The sequence below is a fragment of the Populus nigra genome, chromosome 8, assembly GCF_951802175.1.
Source record: "Populus nigra chromosome 8, ddPopNigr1.1, whole genome shotgun sequence".
Classification (NCBI taxonomy): Eukaryota; Viridiplantae; Streptophyta; class Magnoliopsida; order Malpighiales; family Salicaceae; genus Populus; species Populus nigra.
Window position 1 is genome coordinate 14,047,581 of NC_084859.1, and position 10,756 is coordinate 14,058,336.

General features: G+C 37.7%; 1 protein-coding gene across 4 annotated transcripts; it reads right to left on the minus strand.

Moving 5' to 3' along the window:
- Positions 1-4,615: 4,615 nt before the first annotated feature.
- LOC133700495 (uncharacterized) lies at positions 4,616-9,715 on the minus strand. Of its 4 annotated transcripts, none has more exons than XM_062124040.1 (2): positions 6,858-9,715; positions 4,616-5,466 (listed from the first exon to the last, which is right to left on the minus strand). In XM_062124040.1, the coding sequence occupies exons 1-2, from the start codon at positions 9,166-9,168 to the stop codon at positions 5,426-5,428; spliced, it is 2,352 nt and encodes a 783-aa protein (XP_061980024.1). In that variant the 5' UTR covers positions 9,169-9,715; the 3' UTR covers positions 4,616-5,425. The 4 variants fall into 4 exon arrangements, with proteins under 4 accessions (XP_061980024.1, XP_061980023.1, XP_061980021.1 ...); XM_062124039.1 differs by having other exon boundaries at positions 4,616-5,469; XM_062124037.1 differs by having other exon boundaries at positions 4,616-5,469; positions 6,812-9,715.
- Positions 9,716-10,756: the final 1,041 nt, after the last annotated feature.

Below are 10,756 nucleotides of genomic sequence, written 5' to 3' on the forward strand. Positions count from 1 at the left end.
CCTTTATTAGCACCGAGTCTTGGGCTTTAAACAGGAACATGTTTTAATCACGACCAGAGGTCAACTACTGATGACAGCTTTTGTACCCACATTATTATTATTATTATTATATGGTACAACGAATGTTAATTGGTTCAGCTGGGAGTATTGCGATTCCAAATAAATCAAATAACAGTAAAGTATAATTTTTTCTGTTGTTGGTGGTGGACCCATCGTACGGGCTGGGGAGCTATATATAAAACACCATGATTGTGACACGTGCCTCGGTTTCCCAACTTCACAAGATTGATGGCGCCTTAAATAATCTCCGTTTACATCATGTCACTCAAAACAGCACATGAACCTACGCCATTTTGATAAATAACTGAATTTAATGCATTTCTACTCTCCATCGGCTATAAGTACGAATATTACACGTATTAAAAGCACATAGGTTTCTTAGACACGACTATCCTTATTGTATGAGCAATGTCCATAATCTAGCGACAATCCTCAATAATGACCCGCCAATCTCCAGGGTAATTTTTTTTTTTTTTAACCTTTTTACCTATGGGATATGGGGGCATGTGCAAACGAGCATGGTTGTTTTAACAAGCTATAATCCAATTGATATAAATTATACTAATTTTTAAAAGTTACTTAAAGCCCAAGTCCATCCAGTAATGGAGTGTCCATGATCATCCAACCATTTTTTAGGTCAAAATCCAATATGAATAAGACTTAGTTTTAGATCTTTTTGTGAACGGGATCTCTAGAACCGTCTCATATTGCTCCTATTTTTAAAACTCAGCTTTTCTCTTTATCTTTTCCTTTTATTTTAGAATTTATGATATTTCTGTTTAGCCCCCCCTGTTTACCTATGAGAACCCATATTTAATATACCTTCAATTTGGATGAGAAAGTTCGGAATTGATCCAAATTGTTAATGTTCTAAACAGAAAGAAAAGGAATTTCTCCGAACTACTAACAAATAAATGCTCCCAAAGGTAGGTTGAGGAGAACTATCTAATAGGTAGTCCAATATATATATATATGATTTTAATGCATCAATCAATTATGATTGAAACTAATTAACATGAATCTTTGTAATTGTGTTTAGCTAAATATACCATCATGCACGTACACGCATGGTAAACAATCCTATAATAGCTATTTTATTCATAAAAAAACAATAATCTCAAAGCTATTTGATTTTAATCGAGTGGTAAAGTAGCTCCTTTTCCTTCTTCAACCACATTTACATGGCGCGAAGGGTTTATTTTAAAGCTTGTCTTGGGACATGGTGGGATGATTTAAGTGACATTCATTAATAGCAGCGTTGACAGTTCATGCATGTGTCTATTCACAACCATAATCCTCTTTTCAAAAAAACATGATTTTAGCCCATATATTATAAAATAAAATTGATTCCAGGCATTAGGAGATCGAGTCCTAATTAACATATTGATCCAGCCATCCTGGGCTCTGGCCGGGAAGTTCAAACTACCTTAATTAAATTCTTAAATCTCATCTGGCAGTCATATTCTCAAATCTCGCTGTATACATAAAGCTCCTTTAAAACCCATCTAAATCAACTGTTCCTATCCATTGTCGTTTGTAACTTTTTTTTTTTTGATACCGGAGGTATGGGTAAGCTTACATATACTCTAACTAATTTTTAAATTCATTAAATACCTTGCACGTCCAATAAACAGATAAACACTATTATAAAAATGACATGCATACACACTAAATCTCAAACTCAAATAATAGAAGCAAGGAAATCTTGTATTTATCGCTGGCCAGAAAGGCTCGGTGCCATTGTCGTTTGTAACTTAATATGTGTAATTGCTGCGATATCAGAAATGACCAAAGTATCTTTTTCTTTGTCGAGATAATGTATGCCATTGACTCTTTTCTGAAGGTTAAAAAATAAAATAAAACTGAAATGATTGCAAAAGTACTCCCACTATCATTTCTTCCCACTTTGTATTTCGATATATGAAACAATATTCTGTACGTAAAGATCAAGATAAATCAAGGACCCAGAAGGTTATAGGAAAATAAGTAGATCTAATTCGATGTTTTAATTTCTTTCCAATATATTTTAGCAAATTTTACGATTCTTGTTTGGTTGAATTTGGGATTCGAATCTCTATCTACCCATCTTTCTCAGTTATTTACAAGATAATTAAACACTTAATTAATGCGTGGTTTAATTTGGTCACTGATGAAGGGAAAAGAATTGATAGCGTACAAATTTTCCCATACGAATACACATTTTTATACATGCAATTCTATATATAATGCATGCACAATGGGTTTATACAAGTTAGGAGTTAGGACCACAACCTTCGCAGGACCTGCACGACGATAAATATATAAAGACATCATGATATAAAGAAACCTGCCAAATTAGGGTTTGATGAAAAAAAACATAAAGAGAGAACACTTTTTGGCACTATTTTCTAAGATAAGCTTGTAAATTATTCTGGACAAAAATAGTATACCATGTGAAAGAACAGTGAAATTAAAGTAGAACCGTATCTTTCTTTCTAAAAGCAGGGTATTAACTATGTTAATTAATTTCGTAGTTGAAAACCCAAGAAGCTGACCTCTCTTTGCCCCAGGTAAAAAAAAAAGGGTGGACCACGAATCATCACGACGACAGTGAAATAAAGTTTAATTTAGAACTTATATTTCAGGTTAATATGACAACGAACAGGCATGCATATTCGTGCAAATAAATTTACGAAAAATTATTTTGAAAAAAAAAAAAGGAGAAAGAAAGAAAAAGAAGATCTTTCTCAAGAACTCCAAATGATACTTGTGTGTGTGAAACAAATTTGAGATAAAAAGGCTTCGAAATTATTGTACTTCTTTAAAGCCTAATCCAACTACCATCACTAATGATCGTGCTAGAGTCGTTTTTATTATAATTTGATTTCTTGACATTTCACCAAAATGTAGAGGCAAGCGATCGGGCTAGGTAATTCTGGCAACATCATGACAGGTGCAATGTGGTGCAAATTTCGTGTTTCTTCTTCTAAATTTTGCTTTGCCAACATCACCTTACTTTTACCCTCCTTCTCTTTACATTAGTCTCATTACACCTTCAAATTACTCTAATTCACACAATGCCTATCGAGATTATTATTATTTTTTTAAAAAAAAAGAGTTTTTTCAAGTCTATTTTTGAGAATATATATGAAGCCTATCTATCTGGGTTCCTTTTGTGAGTGTATGGTTATCAGGGGGAAAAAAAGAGGGAAGAAGATTGACCAAGTTTAGGTAAACCAAACTCACTATCATTAAACTTAACCAAACCTTGATGGTCTTTCTCCGTAAATAAAAGAAGGCATTGCCCTAAATATTGTGAAACTGTGCGCATAGTAGAATATGAACCATATTACCATTTACCACGTAGAGTCATATAGAAAACAAGGAAAATCTATCATTGTGCAATTTTTTTGTTTTTTTTTTATGGGGTATAGGAATAATCGAAGAAAATAAGTCCTGTTGTGGATACAAGTACAAGGGTAAAGGAAAAGGCCAAAAGAAGTTTGTATAATGAGTAGCATTGGAAGAGGGAAAGATTCTTGTATAAAGAGAGGGTGTCGTCCTCTACTAATCATTATATTTCCTTTTCCCTTTAACCCAAAATTGAGTGGAGTGAAGCATACCATGCTAATGAAAAAAGCTCAAGAGGAGAGCTTAGCTGGTGAGCGGTCAGCATTGGTATGCCTTGCCGACAAGAATTTCTGTCTCTCCACTTAATGAGTTATTACAAGACCCTAAAGTGGTAAAATAATACCATACTCATCAATCCACGCTACTTTTATACTCTCTTCATTCGCTTACCAGAAAGTGAAAACCTCACTTCATTTTTCACCTTTTTACTGTTTGTTTTTGGAGGTGGGTGGGTGAATCCCATACTCATCGAGTGAGAGAGAGAGAGAGAGGGGGGGAGGTATAGGTGCTTTGAAGAATATGTTGAAATAAGTGGATAGTTTCCTTGTAAAGTCAATACAGTGGTTACCATGAAAAGTTGCAAGGTGGTAAAATTATTACATTCCATAATTGGGAGACTGCTTTAGTTGTAGTAAAAATTGGTTGAAACAGAACTCTTGTTAAATTCCATGTCTTTGTTTCATTTCTCATGTTTTGGCTCAAAGTTTCAAATCCCCCCTCTCCTAGTTTATCCTGATGAGTAAATTTATGAAAGCATGCCCTTGAATGGACATTCAAGTTGAGCAATTATCATGGAAAGTTTAATGTCCCATGCCCGTGCCATCATGTGGTAAAAAAGTTCACATTTTCTGCTGTTAATTGAGACATGAAACTTGAATATGAAACTTGAAACCATGCCTTGGAAAAGGATGAGGACATGAACGTGTAACAGGTGGAGAAATTTTACTAGCAAGCGTTATAGATCTTTGACGGCTAACTGCAGGATTCATGTTCACTCCTCAAACTATATATAAGACACTAACTTCCATCCCAGGCCAGCACAAACACAGAATGTGGAGTCTTTTGACAGAGCCGAGGTTCAAACCGTTCCTCCAATATCAAGCACTGATGTTCCAGTGCGTTTAGCATGAATAATTATGGTTAGATAAAGGACGCCTATATGTGATAGCATCCCGGACAAACAAGAAAACACCTTATCCCTTTTCTATTAGCAGACATAAAATTAACAAATGTAACAAATGTACAAACCATCTATAATCTGTTCTATATTCAGGAACTACATATGGAAATTTTTTTTTTTAAGCAACAACAATTCGATACCAATCAGCATGTAATTCTAAACATATCATCGGTGAATTGCATAATGAAACGAAGGATGATTGAATCTACTGCTTCCTGTTAAACTATAATTTTCCAACTTGATCAGCTAAAGATACGGGACAATAAAATTAGTAGTTTGAATTTGTTGAAGAATCGCTCTCAAGCATCTTTTGCAGTGCTTCATGCCGACAGTCTTCATTTGTTTTGGGTCCTCTAAACTCCTTTCTCGCAATTATGGGGAGCATTGCCCAATTACCCTGCATGAACGTCACAAGCTTTGGAATGTCTAAAAGATAAGTTACCTGAAAGATGATTTGATGGGAAAAACCCTAATCTCCCCCCCCCCCCAACCAAAGTTGGGAAAAAGACTTCCACTTCGTTCATGGTGGGTCTCCACCTTCCCAAAGACACAAAACCAGGAGATAACAGTTAGAAGTGCTTTTCTAGCTAGAAAGGTGTTCTTTCAGGTCCTTCCGAGGTTGTTGATGCACGTAGAGGTACTTGGCTCGCCATTCACCAAACCAGCTTGTTGAAGCAACCTCTGGTTACAAACAAACATTTCACTTCCAAAAATTTCAAGTGAAGTCTTTGGATTCTTGTGGCGGAATTCCACCTTTAATCATTGTCCATGGCATTGTACTAACCTCCAACAATCTTATGGTGGTTTCTCCAGTTCAACAATATCTTTGTCGAGCTCTTCTGCCACCACAAAGACTAATTTAGCATAATATCTTCAGGTTCAATTAATAACGACTATCACTCAGGTCAAAGTTCCTGACAAGTGGAAAATCATCATCTTCCCAGATTAGATCGTTACAATCACAAACCCAAGTAAGAGACTTGCATATTGATTCAAGTTGCATCATAAAGAAGCCTAATTATATGCATCATAAAAAAATATTAAATAAGGAGCAGAACCAGCCTAAGAATCCCCAGAGAAATGATATTGTACTTTGTATGTGATTCGACATTGAGCTAAGCAAGCAGCTCGAGTAGATGTGATGAAGGAACCTCTAAGCAAGGCATGTGAAGGTGCTCATATGGGCAGGAACTTTACCTAATTTTGGAACATAACATGGAAAATATGTGGCAAGGTTCAACAGAAGATCTGTTTTCCTAGAGAAAAACAAAACTAGAATCCCATTCTCCGGAACCTATTTGGGCACATAAAGGACCACAAAGAACATGAGAAGTTTTCAAGCAGACCCTATAATCATTATATCGAACATGCAAAATAATGAAATTCAAGAAGGAAACAATGATTATACAAGGCAGTAAATCATGCTTGTTGATCAAGGAATTATAAGATCATCAAACACGAAATGAGGGATCCACATTGCAATGAATAGGATAACAAGCGCTAAACTCCACAATTGCATCAACTTCAAAAGCTCAGCTGGACTTTTGGGTGAAATAAAAAAAGAATAGTGACAAACTTTTTTTAAAAAAACAAACAAACAAACAACCTCATTCATGGCATAATGGTGAAGAATATAACCATTGAGGTTTAATCACAGAAAAAAAAGCATATACTAAAATAGAGTCATGCGCATCATGCTCAGAAAATCATCAGCTAAGCAACCCAGATATGCTTCACTCATGCTTAAATGAGAGTATCTAACACGTTATGTTCAGAGGATTGGTATCCATTGCTCTAGTTTAAACTCAATCTTAGAAAGTGGGGAGAGTACTTGAAGAACAAAATTTTTTAACATTGTTCCCATTCTGAAAAATCTGTTAGCAAGAAATAGCTACCTTTACAAACAAGAACATTTTCCTTTTCTTTTCTTTTCTTTTTTTCACAAACTCAAAACCTCGAAAATTCATTCTAGAAAGAAACATGGGACCTTGCTCAAATCATGTGGCTATGCATTACTAGGCATACAGAAACAGAATCCCTATTAATCATCTCTTCCTCCAATCTGACTGCCCCAAAATCTTCTAAAGAGTAAGTAAAGAAATACAAAAGGAAATATAAAGTGGAAAGAATCCAAATAAATCCTACAATTTTAAAATTCAAAAGTAGTGGAAAAAATGTTACACTGAGGATGCATCAACAAGAACCTCGTTTAGCACATCATCCTCACCGTTTGCCAATGCAAAGAGATCTGCATCCTTATCTTCATCGCTCAAAAACTCCCTCCTATCTAGCTTTGAGTGAGCAGCGATAAATATCAACTTTTGCACCTTGTCCATGCCTGCCCTTGATTGCCCATGGGCATACACCCATCTCAGCAAAGACCAATTGCATTTGAACCCACATGAAGTGGCATGAAGAAAAATAAGCCTAACTGCAACTTTGCCCAGCGACTTGAACTCGGTAAGATAAGTCTCCCAGACAAGCCTACTGCTCTGGGGATTTACTATTCTCATCTTTCCTGTGATGGGATCCCTCTCCCTCATCTGGACAGCCTTTGCATACACAGGATCAAGCCCTTCTGTTCTCCATTTCATGAGTTCCATCAGTATAATATGAGCCTCCTCCCTTGAAACAAGCCTGGTTATAAGCTTGTCCACATCCTTTTCCTGCTCCGAGGTCAAGCATTTGAAAGGAGGAAGGTATTTGCCACTGTTGTCCCTCAGCAAATAAAGTGGATCGAGTACGTATGCAGCAGCCCAGGCAGGATGATAATTCTTCTTGAACCTTGTTTCAATCACTTTCTCCACTGCTCCTTCAGCAATGTGGAACTTTGAACACCAGGCCTTCACTTTTGCCCTAAGTTCATCCCATAGCGGCAGACATTGCCCGACTAATGGCCTCTCTGCCTCAATCTCTTGAGCCATTTCCTTTATCAACTTAACTAGCGAATGCACCGCATCCATATCATTCCAAAATCTCACATCTCCAATCATCTCAGCAACTTCTCTTGCAGTAGGATCCTCCATGGATACTATCTTATACGATTCATCATGCAAAACCAACTGCAATGCTCGAGCTGAGCTCAATACGTCCTCTAGCATTGTATACACAGGTCCAAAATCCATCTTCTCATACTCCCGCAAGGGCATTCTCAATAATCCTGCATTTCCATACTCCTGCAATTGATATTTATGGAAACTATTTCGAACTGGGGTCTTATTATTGACAAAACTTGCAAGCTTGAAGCAATTCTCGCTCACAGTCCTGAACAGTGGAAGCTCTTTACTAAAATCCTTAATCAAACTAGTGAAACCTTGCAACTGACAAGAAAGATTGATCATCCAATGATTCTGGTTCTCTAAACTCCTCAATGCCTTGGCCTTAAACCTGTCCGCAACTATCCCTACACACTGTTGCACAAGACTCCCACAAATGCCTGTTATGGTCTCCCAAAAAACCTCCTCTGCATACTTGGAAGGCACTGAACCACTAGCAAACACAGCTCTCCTATACAAACTAGTTCCATTAGGCAAATTCACTGTCAAATTCACTAAATTTACATCACCAGAGCTCCCATTACTCTTCACCTTCCACCCATCCGATGCAATCTGAAAAAACATAGCATCTCTAATCCTTGCCTCAGACTCAGCCCTAGCTTCCTCGTACTTAACATCCAATCTCCCACCAACAAAATCCCTCCTTGAAACCACAGGCAAACCAACTTGATTCAGAAAAGCCCTGAACTTTGGATGCTCTAAACTCGAAAAGGACACAGACCCACAAGACTCATAAACCCAATCAGCTAAATAATCAAGTGCACAGTCAATCTGGGTCTTGCTCAGAGCCTGTCCTGGCGAAGTTTTAGGACTCTTCAACCTCTTTACACTATCTTCCAACATAGCTAAAGCACCCAAATCCTCTTTCCCACCAGACAACATCAAATGTGGCTGTTGGGGCAGCATAGCCATCTCACCTGAGAATCTTGATGGATCCACAATAGCTAGAGGACTTACTTGGTACGTACTACCAACGGCTGTCACTGGATACGCTGATGATGCAACTCCACCAGAACCAGAAAGCCCTGAACTTGAAACGACAGGTCGTTTCCTATTACCACTACCATGCACTACTGTGGTAGCACCACCACCAACACCACCGCTTGAAGAAGGAGAAGGCAGTAAGGCAGTGTTTGGAGAGATTGAAGAAATGGGTTTCGGTACAGAGTTAAAATTAGGACAAGTACCACGTTTCAGATGCTCAGAGGCAGTTCTTGAAGGATTGGAAGCGGAGAAAACGGCGTCGCATAATGAACACCGTAGCTTCACAGCTTTAGGAAGACCAGTGTCGGTGTTGTGGACCAACACAGGTTCTAAATGAGCCCAGTACCACGCGCCTTTTCCTTTTATTGCTTTGGTCCTTACCATCATTAGACCTTCATATCTCTTGTGTGCTGCCTTTGCTGTTAGCTCCTCTGCCGTGGCCGTGTCTACTTGTTGGTGTTGTGGTGGTGGTGTAGTTGTTGTGTTACTTGTTGCCATTATGTAATATTGTATGTATAGCAGTTCAACAAAAAAAAGGGTCAAAGTTTGAAACCTTACGGGAGATTCAAGACTGTCATTCAGCTTGGAAAGGCTGCCGGAGTGGTTGTCGCCGGATTTTCGTTTTCCGGCGTGTATCCATGTCAAAGTTTTGGTCTCTTTTCTTATTGTTCTCAATATGGGGATTGGCTTAGTTTGATCTTTCTCGAAGGGCCTGTTTTCTTAGAGGGAGAGGGGAAGGGGGAGGGAGGGAGAAAGAGAGGTGATGGGGAAAGAGAGAAATAAGGGAGGCATGAGCGACTGAGAGAGGAGTTTCAATGGTGGCATAGGGAGTGTGGTATAACGCGCAGGTTCATTTGCGAGTGGGGGGAACAGGAGAGAGCCATGTTGATGGGAACTAGCTTTGACACTTGAAGAAGCACTCTAACGCCACGGTCCGACGTACGAAAACACCACTGCATTGGCTGTCACTTCCTGTTGATTGGAGAGGGAAGCTCACGCGCATTGAAAACAAAGGTTCTAGTTTTGGCATCCTTTTCATGTTTCTTGCTTCCTTTTCTTTTTTGTATTGTGGGTCTGGTAGGGAAGGGAGTCTTCTTGTCTGTTTCTCCCCTTTTTTTTTTCACTTTAAAAATGAATTTAAGGTTTTGTTATATATATTTATTTTCCTTATGGGGAGTATTATATAATTTGGCTATTCCCTTTTTGTGACTTGTACATGTGATTTTATTCATGACGTGGACATAAAAGGGCAACCTAGGAATTTAATGAATTCCACCATCCACCATCCTCTCTGGTATGGAGGGGGGGCAGTGTTGACCAAGACAACCATGGAGAATTGCCTTGAAAAAGCTCACCAAATGCCATATGCAATCAAGGGTTGGAATTTTCTCCCCTTCTTTATTCATTTCTGTATTTTTTTATTATTATTATTATTATTATGTGGGGGTGTTTTTTAAAAGAGCCTCAAGAGTAGGTAGCATACACCGTAAAAAAGAGGTGGCTAATTTACAGGTAACTATAATGCGTCCCGTTTCCCACTCCATGACACAGGAGTCGTTGTTGATCGTTTTAATTTTGTTGACTTGGTTTGTGCACGAGGAGCTTTCACCATGCTCTTAAAAAAAACGAAGAAAACAGAGAGAGAGAGAGAGAGGATTTTCAATCACAAACAAGGCCATTTTACCCCCCCAAGTTTTAGAAGAGGACTGCCTCGTAAGGAGATTTACCAACCTAGAAATTACACTATGGTCTGCACATTCTAATTCATAAGTGCAGTGGAATTTCTTAAATTAATCTTATTATAATTTAATCTTTATAGTTTACCAAAATTAATTTTGTTGACCATTCTCGATTTTGATAGTTTTTTATTTTACAATATCTCATTTCACCTAATTCTATCTCAATTTTGTTTTTCAAGAAAGAAAATGAATTAAAAATAAATATGAAACCGACAAGAAAAGGTATATCAGAAAATATATATATATCTTCATTCATGTACGTTAAATTTAAGAGTCCACAATCCACACATGTTTTCATATAAGATATAATCTACACTAACTTTTAGAATATATATGCGGGCACGTAT